We start from the raw sequence: 19,009 nt of genomic DNA, 5'->3' as shown, positions 1-19,009 counted from the left end.
TTAATGGTATTTCAATACAGAGAAATTAGCTATGTTTAAAGTGTGGTCCAGGAAGTAATTAAAATTAAGACACTGCAGTAAGCAATTTGGGAAATTTTTTGATTTTTACTAAACGCAACACTGAGAAATGCTATATGACAACTTTAATAAAATCAATGTTCTTGGATCAGACAAGTGGCAGCAAGGTAGCTTTATTTATTTTAACATCACTTAAGTGGGAAGGGACAAATGTGGTGGATGGCTGGCTCGGGTTTCCTCAGTCGGTCCTTGCAAACACAAGCTTCCGGACTTTGATGGAACAAGGGCTTGCATACAGGCTCTGGGACACCAGTCGGGTGGGGGGCCAGATTCTGTGGAGAAGAGAAAAAAAATGAAGCCATGAGTTTATACAAATGGATGGTGTGGACTTACTTTTGGTGGATATAATTCACACTGAAGTTCTCCCAGTTGCCTGTGCAAGTTGTAGTAGGTGGTTCGGCAAAAGGCGTGACTCTGGGGGGGGGGCCAAAAGTCATGTTAACCAAATAGCACACATTTGTGATGACTACAGCAGCTTGAACCATAAATGCCAACTCACAGCTCTGTCAGAACAGCGAGGTGTGCAGTCAAAAGTCTTCTCGGTTTGTCTCCGACACGCGGTCTCCACCAGGGCAAACTGGAGATGCGTAATTTCACCGATTGTTGCGGACTGCGAAAGGAAGGACATGTTTGTACTAAAGGAAGTCTGTTTTGTAGCAAAGCAGAAAGGAAACCTGAAAAACAGTCATCACCTCCACAGTGACATGAGCCACTTCCATCAAGGTGAAGTAACTCGGGTGTTTGTCGTCCCTATTGAACGTGACCACAGCATCATTTACAGCCTTCACGGCTGTCGGGTCATCAAGAGGTAATGACAAGGGGCAGTCGGGACAAATTGTCATCAGTTCCTCGTTGGTAAGATCTGAACAAAAAGGTGGCATGTTAGCATAAAAGCTTGCATGTTCAGTTTGCAGCAAAATGCATTTGTTTTTATTTGAAGATTGTGTTACATTCTACATGGTTAAATTGTTCATGTGGAGACAGTTTTTAGACATCTTGGCAAATACAAGTCAGAAATCAATTCTAGTGGCATGTTAAAAACATTCTATATGAAGTTGCATTGTAACCTGGCCTGGTGGTGCATTCGTATCTGGTGACTTTGGCCACACCCCACATGACCCAAAACTCGATGCTGCAGGTGGCCACTGCACCCTAAACACAACACATTTAGCTTTTCACCTACATCAACATAATTAATGTTTTAGAAAGAAACTAAGATTTACCCGTTCATCCCGTTGCCAAAGCTCACATTGGTCCTCAGGTTTGGGGTTGGTGAAGTGACATTTGGTCTGCTCCAGCTTCACATTAACATCAATGTGGCAACCTCCCGATAGCTGGATGGAGGGACAGAAAGCACAGAGGATGCATTACCCAAAACTTAACCCACTGCTAATAGCACACATTTTTGTCATTAGCGTACAAATTTTGTAGATCTTCAAACTTTTGAGCCAATCACTTTTTGTCTGCGTGTTTCAATCTTAAATCACTGGTAAACTCAAGGGCACAAACATATGGAAATGCTAAGCTAATGCTAAGTGCTAACCTGAAAATATTTGCTGCTCTGGACCTCCTGCAGCTTGAACCTGAAGCCATGCTTGTGCTTTCCATTGATGTATTGGACGCCAAGCCTCGCCGCCTCAGTCGCACTTTCTTTTCTGCAGTTGACCGCTGAAGATAAATCCGCAAGGAGGCCAGGAAGAGTTGCAGCACAACACAGCAAAAGCACAAATAAGTCAGCCCCCATTTCGGCGCAGAAAGACTGGGACGTAGCAGACCAGCAGAGATGATGACAGGAAGAAGAGATGCACTCACACTTTAACCAGGGTGAGGAGCCCTGATAACCAATCACAGTGGAGGATGAAGGCCTGACACCTGTGTCTAATTAGTGTGGGAAGAAGAAAAAAATGACTCCAGTCTGATAGGTGGCAGTAAATTAATGCACCAAACATTGTTTTGCCAATAAACTAAACAGGAAGAAGGAAACAAACTGGAATTATATATTTTTTGGGGGGGGCATTGGTTGTACTCCAAACAAAAAGTTACTTCTTTTTTTTTCAACAGGTAATATTAATGGCAATATTTTTTTTATAATTGAATATATATGTTTTGGAAGGACCATATATATATTGTTTTTAAAGAAGTGATGAGGGAGATTGTAAAGAATTTGGACATATCCCTATGCGACTTATGCTGTGTATATTGGGATTATGCCCGGATAATGTAACAAATGGACAGCAAAGATATATTCTGTGCATTCTTCTGATGGTTGCAAGAAAGATGATTACACCAAATTGGAAGAAAACACTTCTACCAACGAAAGCTGAATAGACTTTGATTTGAACAAGATTACACAAAGTGCTTGACTGCTAAATTGCAGAAGAAAATTCACTTATTTCTAAAACAATGGATGCTAGTGAAAGAAAATGTGTGACTATTTCTTAGTGAAATTCTTGATTGAAAAGGTATGCTGTGTTCAGGTTTTGTTTTTTAAAAAAAAAGGTAGATTTTTTTTAGAGGAGAAAAAAAAAATTTGGGGAGGGGGGGGGCTTTTCCAAGACAAAAATATGTTTAGACAAATTCATAATCCTGAGAATTGTTTGCTCTATAGTTCAACCAAAGTTCTAACCTCATGACACTTAAACATTGTAGAAAAAACTGAGAAACTAACTTGGGTAGAACTTTAAAAAATAATTTTCTACATTCATTTATGTAGTTAGTAACACTTTTGTTCTGCATTTTTATTGTCATGATCATGTGTTGCTTAAGATGCCACTGAGCAATAATGTCCACTGGTCCTTCATGAAATAGATTACACAAGTAGGCATCATCTTATATTTCCTGTTAGTGCATGTGATGTTCACTTCGGTTTTTATGAAACCATTTTATCAGTCTCTAAAATAAGTGAAGGAAGTGCAGCCCACATTTACAAGTTTCATGAAATCAAGTGATGTAGATTCAGGGCCTGCACACACAAAATGTAATTTTGGGGCCCCTAACCACCAAGACTGTCTATTGATCACCATCAGTCATACAAATGTTATGGTCTGCCATTAAAAACACACTTGTGAGACAACAAAATTAAGCTAATCTTTAAATGAATGTAATATTTGGCAAAATCAGTTACTGTCCTACTGACCACACAGAATCAATACATGACCAGACTAAAACCAACTCAACACTGAGAAATGCTAAAGGACAGCGGTGATAAATAAATGTTCCTGGATCACAAGCAAGTGGCAGCAAAGGACCTTTAATGTTGTTTAAAAGCATTCAAGTTGACATCACTTAAGTGGGAAGGGACAAATGTGGTGGATGGCTGGCTCAGGTTTCCTCAGTCGGTCCTTGCAAACACAAGCTTCTGGACTTTGATGGAATAAGGGCTTGCATACAGGCTCTGGGACACCAGTCGGGTGGGGGGCCAGATTCTGTGGAGAAGAGAAAAAAAATGAAGCCATGAGTTTATACAAATTGATGGTGTGGACTTACTCTTGGTGGATATAATTCACACTGAAGTTCTCCCAGTTGCCTGTGCAAGTTGTAGTAGGTGGTTCGGCAAAAGGCGTGACTCTGGGGGGCCCAAAAGTCATGTTAACCAATTTAAAACCAAAAAGCACACATTTGTGATGAGTACAGCAGCTTTAACCATAAATGCCAACTCACAGCTCTGTCCGAACAGTGAGGTGTGCAGGCAAAAGTCTTCTCGGTTTGTCTCCGACACGCGGTCTCCACCAGGGCAAACTGGAGATGCGTAATTTCACCGATTGTTGCGTACTGCGAAAGGAAGGACAGGTTTGTACTAAAGGAAGTCTGTTTTGTAGCAAAGCAAAAACAAAACCTGAAAAAAAGAGTCATCACCTCCACAGTGACATGAGCCACTTCCATCAAGGTGAAGTAACTCGGGTGTTTGTCGTCCCTATTGAACGTGACCACGGCATCATTTACAGCCTTCACGGCTGTCGGGTCATCAAGAGGCAATGACAAGGGGCAGTCGGGACAAATTGTCATCAGTTCCTCGTTGGTAAGATCTGAACAAAAAGGTGGCATGTTAGCATAAAAGCTTGCAGCAAAATGCATTCGTTTTTATTTGAAGATTGTGTTACATTCTACATGGTTAAATTGTTCATGTAGAGACAGTTTTTAGACATCTTGGCAAATACAAATCAGAGAGCAATTCTAGTGGCATGTTAAAAACATTCTATATGAAGTTGCGTTGTAACCTGGTCTGGTGGTGCATTCGTATCTGGTGACTTTGGCCACACCCCACATGACCCAAAACTCGATGCTGCAGGTGGCCACTGCACCCTAAACACAACACATTTTGCTCATCACTTACATCAACAGGTGTGATGTTTTAGGAAGAAACTAAGATTTACCCTTTCATCCCGTCGCCAAAGCTCACATTGGTCCTCAGGTTTGGGGTTGGTGAAGTGACATTTGGTCTGTTCCAGCTTCACATTAACATCAATGTGGCAACCTCCTGATAGCTGGATGGAGGGACAGACAGCATGCAGGAGTTGCATTACAAAAATCTTGACCCACTGTCAGTTCTGTCATCGGTGATTTTTTTGTACAACTGTGTGTGGAATTCATACTGACTGTTACGCCAATCACCGACATCTTAGTCTCTGGTAAACAAACTCAAGTGCTCAAAAGATGGAAATATCCACCTTGACCGTTCTGACAAACCAAATAATATTAACTGCTTTGACTACAGTTAAACTTGTCACATAATCAAGAACATTCAGCCCTTTCCTAATTAAAAACTCACTTTGTTTGCACTGATCTGCTACAAAAAACATATAAAAAAAGTCCCAACTGATCTTTCAGTCCATGAGAACATTTAAACCAGTAATTTTGTATAATAAGCCATCAAAACCTAAAATAGAACAGTAAAATTATTATTATTTTTTTAAACTATTAAAGACTTTTGGAAAAAAAAAATCAACTCTTGTAAAATTTTACTTAAAGAAAAGCAACTTCACAAAAAAAAAAAAAAAGAAGAAGCTAATGCTAAGTGCTAACCTGAAAATATTCGCTGCTCTGGACCTCCTGCAGCTTGAACCTGAAGCCATGCTTGTGTTTTCCATTGATGTATTGGACGCCAAGCCTCGCTGCCTCTTTCGCACTTTCTTTGTTACAGTTGACCGCCGGCAAAGATGAAGCCGCAAAGAAGCCAGGAAGAGTCCCAGCACACCACAGCAATAGTGCAAATAAGTGAGCCCCCATTATGGCACAGAAGGACTGGAAAGTAGCAGACCAGCAGAGATGATGACAGGAAGAAGAGATGCACTCACACTTTAACCAGGCTGAGGAGCCCTGATAACCAATCATAGTGGAGGATGAAGGCCTGACACCTGTTTCTAATTAGTGTGTGAGTACTGTCTGTCAATTAGTCATGTGGTTATTATGACACATCAGGTGAACATTGAGAAGAAAAAAAACGGATTCCAGTCTGTTAGGTGGCAGGAAATTAATGCACCAAACAGTTTGCCAACCGCCAAATAATTTAATCAGGAAGAAGAATTTTATTTAATTTTTTTGATGTTTGTGTTTGGGGGGGGGGGGGCAGTTTTTGTACAGTACTTCAAACAAAAACTTAGTTAACTTTTTTTCAAGGGGCAATATTAATTGTAATATTTTCTTAATTAAATATATTTTTTATAAGTAGCATATGTTAAAAAAAAATATATATATATATATATATATATATATGTCTGTTGTGTTTAGTGTGATTATGCCCGGAGAATGTAACAAATGGACATCAAAGATATATTCTGTGCATTCTACTGATGGTTGCAAAAAAGATAATTATGCCAAATTGGAATAAAACACTTCGACCAATGAAAGCTGAATGGACTTTGATTTGAACAAGATTACACAATAGAGTGAATGACTGCTAACTTGCAGAAGAAAATTTACTTATTTCTAAAACAATGGATGCTAGTGAAAGACTAAATGTGTGAATGCTATTTCCTAGTGAAATTCTTGATTGAAAAAGGTGTGCTGTGTACAGGTTTAGTAATGTTTTGTTAAAAATAAAAAATAAAAAGTAAACTTTAAGAGGAAAAAAAAATTCTAAGACAAAAATATGTCAAGACAAATTCACAATCCTGAGAATTATTTGCTCTATAGTTTCACCAAAAAGTATTAATCTTATGAAAAGTAACAAAATATTTGGGGAAACTCAGTGTAATTATTTTTTTACAATAATCATGAAAAGTCTAATTGTAACACTTTTGTTCTGCTTTTTCCCCCCATCATAATCAATATGCATAAGACGCCACTGAACAGTAATGTCCACTGGTCCTTAAATTACATAAGTAGCAATTAGCTTACATTTGCCGTTAGTGTGTTGATGTTCACTCAATATTGTGCAAGCTTTTTATGCATGCATTTTATTTACCCATCTATAAAGTGTGTGATAGAAGTGTAATCCACATTTACATAAATTTCATGAAATCAAGTGATGTAGATTTAGGGTCTGCCCAAGCAAAATGTAATTTGGGGGCTCCTATCACCACCAATATTGATTTTTGATCACTAACATTCAGACAAACTTTATGGTCTGCCATTTGTGAGACTTAAGAAAATTAAGCAAATCTTTCAAGTAATGTAATATTAGGCAAAATAAGCAAATCGCCTACATAAATAAATTACATGACCAGACAAACCAACACCAAGAAATGCTAAATGACAGCGGTGCTAAATCAATGTTCCTGGATCGCAAGCAAGTGGCAGCAAAGTAGCTTTAATGTTTTTAAAGCATTCAAGTTGACATCACTTAAGTGGGAAGGGACAAATGTGGTGGATGGCTGGCTCGGGTTTCCTCAGTCGGTCCTTGCAAACACAAGCTTCTGGACTTTGATGGAACAAGGGCTTGCATACGGGCTCTGGGACACCAGTTGGGTGGGGGGCCAGATTCTGTGGAGAAGAGAAAAAAATGAAGCACTGCGTTTATACAAATGGATGGTGTGGACTTACTTTTGGTGGATATAAGTCACACTGAAGTTCTCCCAGTTGCCTGTGCAAGTTGTAGTAGGTGGTTCGGCAAAAGGCGTGACTCTGGGGGGGCCAAAAGTCATGTTAACCAATTTAAAACCAAAAAGCACACATTTGTGATGAGTACAGCAGCTTTAACCATAAATGCCAACTCACAGCTCTGTCCGAACAGCGAGGCGTGCAGGCAAAAGACTTTTTGGTTTGTCTCTTACACGCGGTCTCCACCAGGGCAAACTGGAGATGCGTAATTTCACCAATCGTTGCATACTGCAAAAGGAAGGACAGGTTTGTACTAAAGGAAGTCTGTTATGTAGCAAAGCAAAAACGAAACCTGAAAAACAGTCATCACCTCCACAGTGACATGAGCCACTTCCATCAAGGTGAAGTAACTCGGGTGTTTGTCGTCACTGTTGAACTTGATCACAGCATCATTTACAGCCTTCACGGCTGTCGGGTCATCCAGAGGCAATGACAAGGGGCAGTCGGGACAAATTGTCATCAGCTCCTCATTGGTAAGATCTATACAAAAAAAAAAAAAAAAAAAAAAAAAAGGTGGCAAGTTGGCATAAAAGCATGCATGTTCAGTTTGCAGCAAAATGCATTAGTTTTAGATTGGGTTACATTTTACCAAATTCAAATTTTTACGTGGAGACAGTTCTTAGGCATCTTGGCATATACATGTCAGAAATCAATTCTAGTGGCATGTTAAAAACATTCTATATGAAGTTGCGTTGTAACCTGGCCTGGTGGTGCATTCGTATCTGGTGACTTTGGCCACACCCCACATGACCCAAAACTCGATGCTGCAGGTGGCCACTGCACCCTAAACACAACACATTTAGCTTTTCACCTACATCAACATTATTAATGTTTTAGAAAGAAACTAAGATTTACCCGTTCATCCCGTTGCCAAAGCTCACATTGGTCCTCAGGTTTGGGGTTGGTGAAGTGACATTTGGTCTGCTCCAGCTTCACATTAACATCAATGTGGCAACCTCCCGATAGCTGGATGGAGGGACAGAAAGCATAGAGGATGCAGGAGCTGCATTACCCAAAACTTAACACCACACATTTCTGTCATTAGCGTACAAATATTGTATAATTGTGTAGATCTTCAAACTCTTGAGCCAATCACTTTGTGTGTTTTTATCTTAATCACTGGTAAACTCAAGGGCACAAACATATGGAAATGCTAAGCTAATGCTAAGTGCTAACCTGAAAATATTTGCTGCTCTGGACCTCCTGCAGCTTGAACCTGAAGCCATGCTTGTGCTTTCCATTGATGTATTGGACACCAAGCCTCGCCGCCTCAGTCGCACTTTCTTTTCTGCAGTTGACCGCTGAAGATAAATCCGCAAGGAGGCCAGGAAGAGTTGCAGCACAACACAGCAAAAGCACAAATAAGTCAGCCCCCATTTCGGCGCAGAAAGACTGGAACGTAGCAGACCAGCAGAGATGATGACAGGAAGAAGAGATGCACTCACACTTTAACCAGGGTGAGGAGCCCTGACAGCCAATCACAGTGGAGGATGGAGGCCTGACACCTGTTTGTTAATTAGTGTGGCCGTGCTGTCAATCAGTCACGTATAACTCATTCACATCAGGTGAGCATTCGGAAGAAAATAAACTGACTCCAGTCTGATAGGTGGCAGTAAATTAATGCACCAAACATTGGTTGGCCAACCGCCAAATAAACTAAGCAGGAAGAAGAAAACAAACTGGAATCTGACTTTTTGGGGGGAAACATTTGTTGTACTTCAAGCAAAATGTTACTTATTGAACTTTTTTTCCAGGTGCAATATTAATTGAAATATTTTTCTTAAATATGTATATTTTAGAAGTAGATTTTTTTTTAATGAAGTGATGAGGGAGATTGTAAAGAACTTGGACATATTGGCATTATGCCCGGAGAATGTAACAAAGATATATTCCGCACATTCTTCTGATGGTTACAAGAAAGACGATTACGGCGAATTGGGAACAAAATATATTTTCACCAACGAAAGCTGAATGAACTTTGAGAATGATACAAGTTTACACAATGGAGTTCATGACTGCTAAATTGTAGATGAAAATTGACTTATTTCTAAAAAGATGGATGCTAGTGAAAGACTATTAGTATTTCCTAGTGAAATATTTGATTGAAAAAGGTAAGCTGTGTTAAGGTTTGTTTTGTCCAATGTGAAAGTAAAAAAAAAAAAGGGGGCGGGCGTTAGTTTTGGAAGAAAAAAGAAGTAAAGAAACATTTTCTAAGACTAAAATGTTGACAAAATCTTCATAATTGTGTAGAATTTTTAAAATGACTGAATTTATATATCATGAAAAGTTATTGTAACATTTTTTTGTTCTGTTTTTTCTTTGTCATGCTCAGCTCTGTTGCTTTACCATTGTAAGAATCAAAAAGAGCTTTAAGAGCCACCGAGTAGTTATGTCCGCTGTTCATTGAAATATATCACATCACAAACTGGCATTATCTTACTTTTCCTGTTAGTGTGATGTTCACTGGATATTGTGTAAGCATGCATTTTATTATTTTTTTTAAATAAGACCACAAGTTCAGTGATAGAAGTGCAGTTGACATTTACACAAGTTCCACAAAATTAAGTGATAGAAAGTCAGGGCCAGCTAACATCCATGCCGCCACACCAAACAAAATTTTATTTTGTGCCCCCCTATCACCACCAATACGGAATTTTGATCAGATACTTGAGAGACTGCTTGCAATCCACACTGATTAAGGCCATGAAAGCAGACTTTCAGGCAAATTCAGCAAAACCCCCTAGCCACAAAGAAAGGTATAAACGCACTAGAACAAACTAAACACAGAATTTTTAAATGACAACTTTATTAAAATCAATGTTATTGGATCACAGACAAGTAGCAGCAAAGTAGCTTTAATGGTTTACCACAATCAAGTTGACATCACTTAAGTGGGAAGGCTCGGGCTTCCTCAGTCGTTTTTTTAAACAAATCTTTCAAGTAATGTAATATTAGGCGAAATCAGCAAATCACCTACATAAATAAATTACATGACCAGACAAACCAACACCGAGAAATGCTAAATGACAGCGGTGATAAATCAATGTTCCTGGATCACAAGCAAGTGGCAGCAAAGTAGCTTTAATGTTTTTAAAGCATTCAAGTTTACATCACTTAAGTGGGAAGGGACAAATGTGGTGGATGGCTGGCTCGGGTTTCCTCAGTCGGTCCTTGCAAACACAAGCTTCCGGACTTTGATGGAACAAGGGCTTGCATACGGGCTCTGGGACACCAGTCGGGTGGGGGGCCAGATTCTGTGGAGAAGAGAAAAAATGAAGCACTGCGTTTATACAAATGGATGGTGTGGACTTACTTTTGGTGGATATAATTCACACTGAAGTTCTCCCAGTTGCCTGTGCAAGTTGTAGTAGGTGGTTCGGCAAAAGGCGTGACTCTGGGGGGGGGGCAAAATCATGTTAACCAATTTAAAACCAAAAAGCACACATTGTGATGAGTACAGCAGCTTTAACCATAAATGCCAACTCACAGCTCTGTCCGAACAGCGAGGCGTGCAGGCAAAATACTTTTTAGTTTGTCTCTTACACGCGGTCTCCACCAGGGCAAACTGGAGATGCGTAATTTCACCAATCGTTGCATACTGCAAAAGGAAGGACAGGTTTGTACTAAAGGAAGTCTGTTATGTAGCAAAGCAAAAACGAAACCTGAAAAACAGTCATCACCTCCACAGTGACATGAGCCACTTCCATCAAGGTGAAGTAACTCGGGTGTTTGTCGTCACTGTTGAACTTGATCACAGCATCATTTACAGCCTTCACGGCTGTCGGGTCATCCAGAGGCAATGACAAGGGGCAGTCGGGACAAATTGTCATCAGTTCCTCGTTGGTAAGATCTATACAAAAAAAAAAAAAAGTGGCATATAAGTATGCATGTTCAGTTCACATCAAAACGCATTAGTTTTAGATTGTGTTACATTTTATCAAATTCAAATTTTTACGTGGAGACAGTTCTTAGGCATCTTGGCAAATACAAGTCAGAAATCAATTCTAGTGTCATGTTAAAAACATTCTATATAAAGTTGCGTTGTAACCTGGTCTGGTGGTGCATTCGTATCTGGTGACTTTAGCCACACCCCACATGACCCAAAACTCGATGCTGCAGGTGGCCACTGCACCCTAAACAAAACACATTTTGATCATCACTTACATCAGCAGCTGTGATGTTTTAGGAAGAAACTAAGATTTACCCGTTCATCCCGTCGCCAAAGCTCACATTGGTCCTCAGGTTTGGGGTTGGTGAAGTGACATTTGGTCTGCTCCAGCTTCACATTAACATCAATGTGGCAACCTCCCGATAGCTGGATGGAGGGACAGAAAGCATAGAGGATGCAGGAGCTGCTTTACCCAAAACTTAACACCACACATTTCTGTCATTAGCATACAAATATTGTATAATTGTGTAGATCTTCAAACTCTTGAGCCAATCACTTTGTGTGTTTTTATCTTAATCACTGGTGAACTCAAGGGCACAAACATATGGAAATGCTATGCTAAGTGCTAACCTGAAAATATTTGCTGCTCTGGACCTCCTGCAGCTTGAACCTGAAGCCATGCTTGTGCTTTCCATTGATATATTGGACGCCAAGCCTCGCCGCCTCAGTCGCACTTTCTTTTCTGCAGTTGACCGCTGAAGATAAATCCGCAAGGAGGCCAGGAAGAGTTGCAGCACAACACAGCAAAAGCACAACTAAGTCAGCCCCCATTTCGGCGCAGAAAGACTGGAACGTAGCAGACCAGCAGAGATGATGACAGGAAGAAGAGATGCACTCACACTTTAACCAGGGTGAGGAGCCCTGACAGCCAATCACAGTGGAGGATGAAGGCCTGACACCTGTGTCTAATTAGTGTGAGGTTGCTTTCAATTAGCCACTTGGTAATTACTCATTCACACCGTGTTCGGAAGAATGCAAACTGACTCCAGTCCGATATGTGGCAGTAATGCACCAAACATTGGTTTGTCAACCACCAAATAAATTACACAAGAGGAAGAAGAAGAAGAAGAAGAAGAAGAAGAAAATAATAATAACAAAACAAACTGGAATTTGATTTTTTGGGGGGGAAAACATTTGTTTGCCCGTCAAACAAAAAGTTATTTAGAAAATGCTTCTTCTTTTTTTAAAGTTGCTATTTTTCAAGAAAAAAAACTTTTCCAAGACAAAATATGTTTTAAAGACAATTTAATCATCTTATGAGAATTATTATGTTTTATATATAATAGTTTTCAAACAATAAGTTTTAATCTTATGAGAATAGTTTAACTTTAAATAAACAGCATTGTAGAAAAAACTATTTTGTTTGAAGCCACCCACTTTTCAAGTAAGCAAAGACAGGGCCATAGTTTTTTTTTTCTTTCTTCCTGAATCCTGCATTCACCGTCTGTGACTGAGCCGTAACCACGTGACTGATTGAAAGCACGCCCACTGCTAATTAGACACAGGTGTCAGACCTTTGTCCACCACTGTGATTTGTCATCAGAGCACCTCAGCCTGGTTAAAATCTTGCGTGCATTTGGAGTTGTTTGTCATTTGTGTTGCTTGTCTGACGTGTGCTGTTTCCAGTCCTTTCTTGTCATCATGGGTGCTCACCTATTGACGGTTCTGCTGTGGTGTGCTGGAACTCTTCCTGGCCTCCTTGCGGGTTTATCTTCAGCGGTCACCTGTAGCAACCAAAGTGTGGCAGTGGCGGCGAGGCTTGGTGTCCAATACATCAATGGGAAGCACAAGCATGGCTTCAGGTTCAGGCTGCAGGAGGTCCAGAGCAGCAATTATTTACTGGTGGGAATTTGCCTTTTTTAGATATCCAAAGCAGCAAACGTAAACATTTAGCACAATGGTTGTTACGTGCTGACGCTGTTGACATCGTACTGCCCTGAGGCAATAACTCCTGTATCCTCAATGCTGTCTGTCCCTCCATCCAGGTGTCAGGCGGTTGCTCCATTGATGTCAATGTGAAGCTGGTACAGACCAACTGTCACTTCACCAGCACCAAACCCGAGGACCAATGTGAGCTTTGGCGACGGGATGAACGGGTAAATCTTAGTTTCTTTCTAAAACATCACAGCTGCTGATGTAAGTGATGAGCAAAATGTGTTTTGTTTAGGGTGCAGTGGCCACCTGCAGCATCGAGTTTTGGGTCATGTGGGGTGTGGCCAAAGTCACCAGATACGAATGCACCACCAGGCCAGGTTACAACACACACTCTCCAATCATTTGTTAACAAGAAAAGATCTGTTACTAATTACTATAGTATGGATGGTAAATTTGGCCAAACTGGATAGTGAAATCACAAATACAACTTTTTTTCATAATGATGGTATATTATCTTGATACTAATTTTACAGCAAAAACAGGTCTTCTATATGAAGTAATACACAATTTCATAACGTCAACATGCCACCTTCTTGTACAGAGCTTACCAATGAGGAGATTGTGACAATTTGTCCCAACTGCCCCATGTCATTGCCTCTTGATGACCCAACGGCTGTAAAGGCGGCGCATGATTCTGTGGTCAAGTTCAACCGGGAGAGCAAACACCTGAATTACTTCACGCTGATGGAAGTTGCTCATGTCACAATGAGGGTGATAATTTTTTTTTTTTTTTTTGTGTGGTCAATTTTACTTTCTGATTTCTGTGACTCTGGATGTCCTTAACGCCGCGTCCTTGTCGCAGAATGTCGCAACTATCGGCAAAGTTACCTGGCTCAAGCTCGCCTTGGTGGAGACCACGTGTCCGAGAGAGACTAGAAAAATGGCTGCCTGCGCGCCTCGTTGTTCTGACAGAGCTGTGAGTTGGCATTCATGCTAATGGCTTTTTAAATGATGCAGCTAAAAGCAAATGTGTGCTTAATGATTTTTAACTTTGATGTGATGTTCTTAACCTGACTGCCCCCCGCCCCAAAAAAGCATCATGCCTTTTGCAAAACTACCTATTACAACTTGCACAGACAGCTGGGAGGACTTGAGTGTGAACTCTATCTACCGAAAGTAAGGCCACAACAAACGCGTTATATCCATTTGTACACACAGAGAATCTGATTGTTTGTCTTCTCCACAGAATCTGGCCCCCCACCCGACTGGTGTCCCAGAGCCTGTATGCAAGCCCTTGTTCCATCAAAGTCCGGAAGCTTGCGTTTGCAAGCACCGGCTGACGAAACCAGAGCCGTCCATCCACCACATTTGTCCATTCCCGCTTAAGTGATGTCAACTTGATTTTAATAAAGGGGAAACGTACACGTGTTCTAGTTGAGATATTTGTAACGCATGATGCCACAGGTGCTAATTATCCTGTGTCTCTAGTTTCCAATTTTTAGCTTCTGCTATACAAATTGGTAACCGGAAGTAGTTATGTGCAATATTGTAAGAAGTGAAATCTGGTGATTTAGTTTTTTTTTTTTTTTTAACCTTTATTCATAGGGCAAAAAAAGTTGGCTTTTGAGTACCTGGTTGATTATCTGAGAATGATGGTCAAACTGAAATATACTTAATGGGGGGAAAAAAGGTGACTGAGTTACCAGGGAGTCCTTAACCTAAATCCTAGTTGCACTGCAATTTCCTTTTGGCAGCTAAAATACAGTTAACTAAATTTGTGGTTCTGCCAGGTCTTAAAATGTTTTCTGGTTCATCCCTTAAAGAGAAAGTCAATCCCCAATTATTATTATTTTTTTTACACGAATAAGGGTGGGAAGTACAGGTATTGGGACAGGGGCTTGGGATTGATTCAAACCCATAAACTAATGGTTCCAAGACAACCGCTCTACTTTTGTGCCATGTTGCTCAGTAGAGAGCTGTACCTTCCAAGTTAAATGTCACAAGCAGAGACTTGTGAGGCTTCTGATTAGTTTGACACAGCAGTGTTGTACTGCACTTGTAGTGCATATACCCCCATCTGTGTAACATCTTAGCACGCCCCACCGCAGCAACCTCAGCGAAAGTCTCTGACACTGTTTGGAGGAGGGTAGAAAAACATTTCCTACCCACTCACGCACAGCTCATTTCGTCTTATTTCAGAGGCGTTTGTAGAACTGCAGGCTGGATGATAAGATAATAAAAATGTCACTGAAGCAACCGGCATTGGTGCTACTCACTGGTAAGCAAAAGAACAGCCAATATTATTATTGAAAATATGATCTAAAATTTGAAGGGTGTGTGGTGGACTAGTGGTTAGCACGTCTGCCAAATGGTTAGCACGTCTGCCACACAGTTTTGAGGTTTAGCTGTCAAAGCTTGGCTATATTTTCCTGTGTGCCGTTTGCATTTTCTGTCCATGGATATCTCCTGGTTGTTTGAAATATGAAAAACATGTTCAGTTCTTTGAAGTCTCCATTGTACATAAGTGTTTGTGAGCGCTGCAGATGTGACAAAAGTACTAACTTCATACTTAAGTAGAAGTATAGAAACTTGTAAGTACTGAACTCTTGTACTTAACCTACAGATTCTAAAATTTACTTACGTACAAAGTGAAAAAAAAAGCTTTCTTCCCCTAGCGAGGCACAATTTAAAAAAAATCTTCATACAAAAGTGTGTTGCCTCTTTAAGTTTGCTTTATCACATTACAGTACATGTATTTTATTGTTCTTCAATAGCTAGCACTGTTTTTATTCTATCAAAAGAACATGTTCGCACATTTTTGTTAATGTTGTCAACAAACAAAACTGATATTGGCTATTTCGGGCTGATGTTGGTACTAATATTGGGAGCTAAAAAAAAAAGGCGATAGTCGGATTATTGGCCAATATTTAATATAAAAACATTACTATACATAGGTTTTATACTGTGCCCAAGTATAGTCCTGGAGAGCCCCCTATCTAGCTAGCTTGTTTTTGATCACTGGTGTCAAAGTCCGGTCTTCCAGGGCCTGAGTCCTGCATGTTGTAGAGGTTTCCCACGTTCAAAACAGCTGATTCATATTTTTAAACTCATCAGCAAGCTCTACAGGAGCCTGTTAATTATCCTGATCATTGAATCAAGTGTGTTGGAGTAAAGAAACCTCGAACCCCTGACACATGTGTTTTAGATGGCCCCCTCCTCCAACATACCTGATTCATGTGATCAAGAATCAGGATCGTCAAAAAACGGGTCAGTACAAACGGATCTGGGCATTCCGTCAATGATGGAATTTTGACGGATGCCCACTTTGCTGACAAATGACGGAAAAATTTACGTATTGACAATTACAGTTTGTTTCATGTTGACGGATTTACGATGACGGAAGGGTGTCCTGACTGTTGACGAATGACGGACTCTCAAAAAATTCATTGATGCGCCCACCTTGAGAAATACCCCTTATTAACAAATCGCTCTAAAAAATAATAATTTACTGAAGAATCCAAACCTAGTTTAAGTCTGTTCTGCAGTCAAGATTGTTTAAAAAAAATTGCAAAATGAAACCTGACCCTTTTTTTTCCTGATATTGTTATGCAGTTTGTGTTGCAGCAGCGGCTCAGTGTTCTGCCGTTTTAAATGAAACCCAAGCAAGAGTGGACGTTCTCGTGGGTTCCTCCCTGACTTTGTGTCACCGACTGAACAACTGGACACCAGAGAGATTCAAGATATGCTGGCATTTTAATCCATCCGGACCCTCGTTGGTCCACTCTGAGCAACTCTTTTGCTCCAAAATGTCCAAAAGTAGCGAGCACAAAGTTACCTCGCTGAACTATACTTTATCCAACATCACTCAGCAACACAGCGGATGGTACTTTTGCCGCATCTATGTGGATATTCCGACTCTGATGACAATGAACAGTAGTGGAACACCAGTGTTTGTCCGTAAGTGTTTGCTGTTTCTGTTGACGTTTGTGGAGAGCTGTCTATTAAAGCCAGTGTTTCTCAACCTTTGTTAAGCCGTGGCACATGATAAAAAATATCACGTAACACCACTAAACAAAAATGTCACAATGAGTTGATACACTGGTCAGGTACAGTAAGCTAAGTTCGACTTTTGAGGTCCCACTGCATATTATGCGTTGATGTGCGCACGAAGTTCTTCAAACTAGCCATGTATTTCTTGCAGAGGGTGTTTCTGTGCTTCCCACAGATGTACCCCTACGAGACATGTGGTGGCTGTGGGTCACCATTGGATTGCTCGGCCTCATCATAGTGGCCCTGTTGCTTCTGTGTGCTGTCCTGATCCAACGACGTCACCGCAAAGGTAGCCTCATCTTTCGAGCGCTGCTAATTTTGTACTGCTCATTGTTTTAGTGGGTTTCTTGGGTCCCTATAAAGTTAAAAAATACATATGTCTTGTAAATTTGACAACCCACTTGACAACCTTGCCTGATTTGAATGATTAAAGAAAAACGCCTAGCCTAAAAAAATGAATTCCACCACATCGTCACGGACCTTTTTCATGCTACGACGTGAGTTGCTAGCCACCGGCTAATTTGCATGCTAGCCGGGGCGGACAGTCAGTGTACTCATCCGTGGAATCACCTACTCGCTTGGTATTGTGAGATATTGTAAAAAAAAAATTGGGTTGACTTTTGCTATGAATAACGACCACCAGCTGTTCAAATGCCTTTTCGTGGTCTAAGCAAAGCTAGCTAGCTAATCTTTCGTGGGAGAAATGGGTCAAGTAATTATAACCAAGTAACTCGCAATTGTGCGGATAATAGTTGATGCAAACGAAGGTGCTCAAGTACTAGAAGGGACGGGGAGAGGGAGACACATGCCAGACTCATACGGTGCCATTTTAGCCACACACACACCCTCCCCCCCAGAAAAATCAGGAAAACTGAAATTACAAAAAGCAGTTGAACATGTGTAGGGCCTACTACATTTTTGTCAGTCTTTGCACGTTTTCAGCAATTATCTTTATACATGTATATTATATAGAACGAATCTCTGAATTCACTTCACATAACACAAGCCACAAGCTGAGAGAGCTGGTGGTGGTTGTGGTTGACCAGCGCAGACAAAGATGAGCGTAGGGCACAGGAAGACAGGCATGTATTCTCCTGCGTGACCTTGATAACACATAAGACCTTCAAAAAGTGGACCACATGGGGTGTTTGTTTTCTTTCAGCAACACGCTATAGAAACCACACAGTTTGCTTCTCATAAAGTCACAAATGTCAGTAGAAACAGTCTCAGTATGATGATCTCCAGTTCTACGGCACAATAAAAATAAAACAAATTGTTAAGGGAAACTGATTAACTTGTGTTTTGAACACATTCAAGCTACAGCATTGCCAATGTTTGATTCAACTGGTGAATTCATGACTGGTTTTCTCATTCATATTCTTTTAGAACCACGCTGTGCAATCTATGTGAACACACATCATTCACCGCGACCACCGGCTCTCGGGGACCAGCTCAGGGTGGCTCCCATTTGCCAGATGGCTAGCACTCCAAGTCCTGCCAGGGACAAGCACATGCACAGCAGCAGAAAACAGAGGCCCAAACAGCAGCCAAGATAGAGCCCAAAACTTCCACATGTTTTCTTTTCAATATGTAATTTATATTTAATATAGAGTTGTGATTCCAATGTGGAAATTAATGTGTATAAATGTGTTTTCCAATTGTTATTAAGAGTTGTTTTTTGAGTCCCCCCCCCTGCCCTTTCTTTTTACACACCGAATGCTACCCTTGTTACATAGCATTTGATTTGACTACAAATAACTCAGATATTTATTAAGTAGCACATGAGACTTAAGGTTTGCTTAATCATTACTCAAAATTGCATTTGTTTTGGAGACAATCACCATACCACGTGAGCTACTCTCCTTCACAGTCATAAACTGATAATTTGCCTCCCCCATGTCTTAAAAGTTCTCGTTTTTCATCTTTTGTTCGGCAATTTCATGAAAGGCAGGGGAGGTGTACATTTGCCGGGGGAGACTGGTGGCACGGTCGGCCGCTAATGACGTCAGTGTCTGCAAC

The 19,009-nt window shown here is 40.6% G+C and overlaps 6 protein-coding genes across 7 annotated transcripts; 2 read left to right on the top strand and 4 right to left on the bottom strand.

Moving 5' to 3' along the window:
* Nucleotides 1–206: 206 nt before the first annotated feature.
* On the bottom strand, nucleotides 207–1,843 carry LOC147166015 (alpha-2-HS-glycoprotein-like). Its single transcript, XM_086089377.1, has 7 exons — nucleotides 1,622–1,843; nucleotides 1,302–1,412; nucleotides 1,146–1,230; nucleotides 771–940; nucleotides 578–688; nucleotides 412–492; nucleotides 207–350 (listed from the first exon to the last, which is right to left on the bottom strand). Exons 1-7 carry the CDS (start codon nucleotides 1,820–1,822, stop codon nucleotides 207–209), a joined length of 903 nt encoding a protein of 300 aa, XP_085945503.1. The 5' UTR covers nucleotides 1,823–1,843.
* A 1,516-nt stretch (nucleotides 1,844–3,359) lies between these two features.
* Nucleotides 3,360–5,340, bottom strand: LOC147166014 (alpha-2-HS-glycoprotein-like). The gene is made up of 7 exons (XM_086089378.1): nucleotides 5,101–5,340; nucleotides 4,452–4,562; nucleotides 4,296–4,380; nucleotides 3,934–4,103; nucleotides 3,739–3,849; nucleotides 3,565–3,645; nucleotides 3,360–3,503 (listed from the first exon to the last, which is right to left on the bottom strand). The coding sequence occupies exons 1-7, from the start codon at nucleotides 5,302–5,304 to the stop codon at nucleotides 3,360–3,362; spliced, it is 906 nt and encodes a 301-aa protein (XP_085945504.1). The 5' UTR covers nucleotides 5,305–5,340.
* Nucleotides 5,341–6,855: 1,515 nt separating this feature from the next.
* On the bottom strand, nucleotides 6,856–8,513 carry LOC147166013 (alpha-2-HS-glycoprotein-like). Of its 2 annotated transcripts, none has more exons than XM_086089393.1 (7): nucleotides 8,293–8,513; nucleotides 7,972–8,082; nucleotides 7,816–7,900; nucleotides 7,418–7,596; nucleotides 7,234–7,344; nucleotides 7,060–7,140; nucleotides 6,856–6,999 (listed from the first exon to the last, which is right to left on the bottom strand). In XM_086089393.1, exons 1-7 carry the CDS (start codon nucleotides 8,491–8,493, stop codon nucleotides 6,856–6,858), a joined length of 912 nt encoding a protein of 303 aa, XP_085945519.1. In that variant the 5' UTR covers nucleotides 8,494–8,513. The 2 variants fall into 2 exon arrangements, with proteins under 2 accessions (XP_085945519.1, XP_085945521.1); XM_086089395.1 differs by having other exon boundaries at nucleotides 7,427–7,596.
* Nucleotides 8,514–10,226: 1,713 nt separating this feature from the next.
* LOC147166012 (antihemorrhagic factor cHLP-B-like) lies at nucleotides 10,227–11,836 on the bottom strand. The gene is made up of 7 exons (XM_086089387.1): nucleotides 11,636–11,836; nucleotides 11,321–11,431; nucleotides 11,165–11,249; nucleotides 10,797–10,966; nucleotides 10,604–10,714; nucleotides 10,430–10,510; nucleotides 10,227–10,370 (listed from the first exon to the last, which is right to left on the bottom strand). The coding sequence occupies exons 1-7, from the start codon at nucleotides 11,834–11,836 to the stop codon at nucleotides 10,227–10,229; spliced, it is 903 nt and encodes a 300-aa protein (XP_085945513.1).
* An 850-nt stretch (nucleotides 11,837–12,686) lies between these two features.
* LOC147166011 (alpha-2-HS-glycoprotein-like) lies at nucleotides 12,687–14,330 on the top strand. Its single transcript, XM_086089385.1, has 7 exons — nucleotides 12,687–12,907; nucleotides 13,051–13,161; nucleotides 13,233–13,317; nucleotides 13,542–13,711; nucleotides 13,803–13,916; nucleotides 14,036–14,116; nucleotides 14,187–14,330. The coding sequence occupies exons 1-7, from the start codon at nucleotides 12,707–12,709 to the stop codon at nucleotides 14,328–14,330; spliced, it is 906 nt and encodes a 301-aa protein (XP_085945511.1). The 5' UTR covers nucleotides 12,687–12,706.
* An 830-nt stretch (nucleotides 14,331–15,160) lies between these two features.
* On the top strand, nucleotides 15,161–18,654 carry LOC147166010 (uncharacterized). The gene is made up of 4 exons (XM_086089917.1): nucleotides 15,161–15,218; nucleotides 16,553–16,897; nucleotides 17,142–17,279; nucleotides 18,377–18,654. Exons 1-4 carry the CDS (start codon nucleotides 15,182–15,184, stop codon nucleotides 18,544–18,546), a joined length of 690 nt encoding a protein of 229 aa, XP_085946043.1. The 5' UTR covers nucleotides 15,161–15,181; the 3' UTR covers nucleotides 18,547–18,654.
* The last annotated feature ends 355 nt before the right edge of the window (nucleotides 18,655–19,009 follow it).

Source organism: Leptonotus elevatus, chromosome 11, assembly GCF_054856555.1.
Source record: "Leptonotus elevatus isolate MCC_2025b chromosome 11, RoL_Lele_1.0, whole genome shotgun sequence".
NCBI classification, from domain to species: Eukaryota; Metazoa; Chordata; class Actinopteri; order Syngnathiformes; family Syngnathidae; genus Leptonotus; species Leptonotus elevatus.
This window is presented reverse-complemented; position numbering and strand designations above follow the sequence as displayed.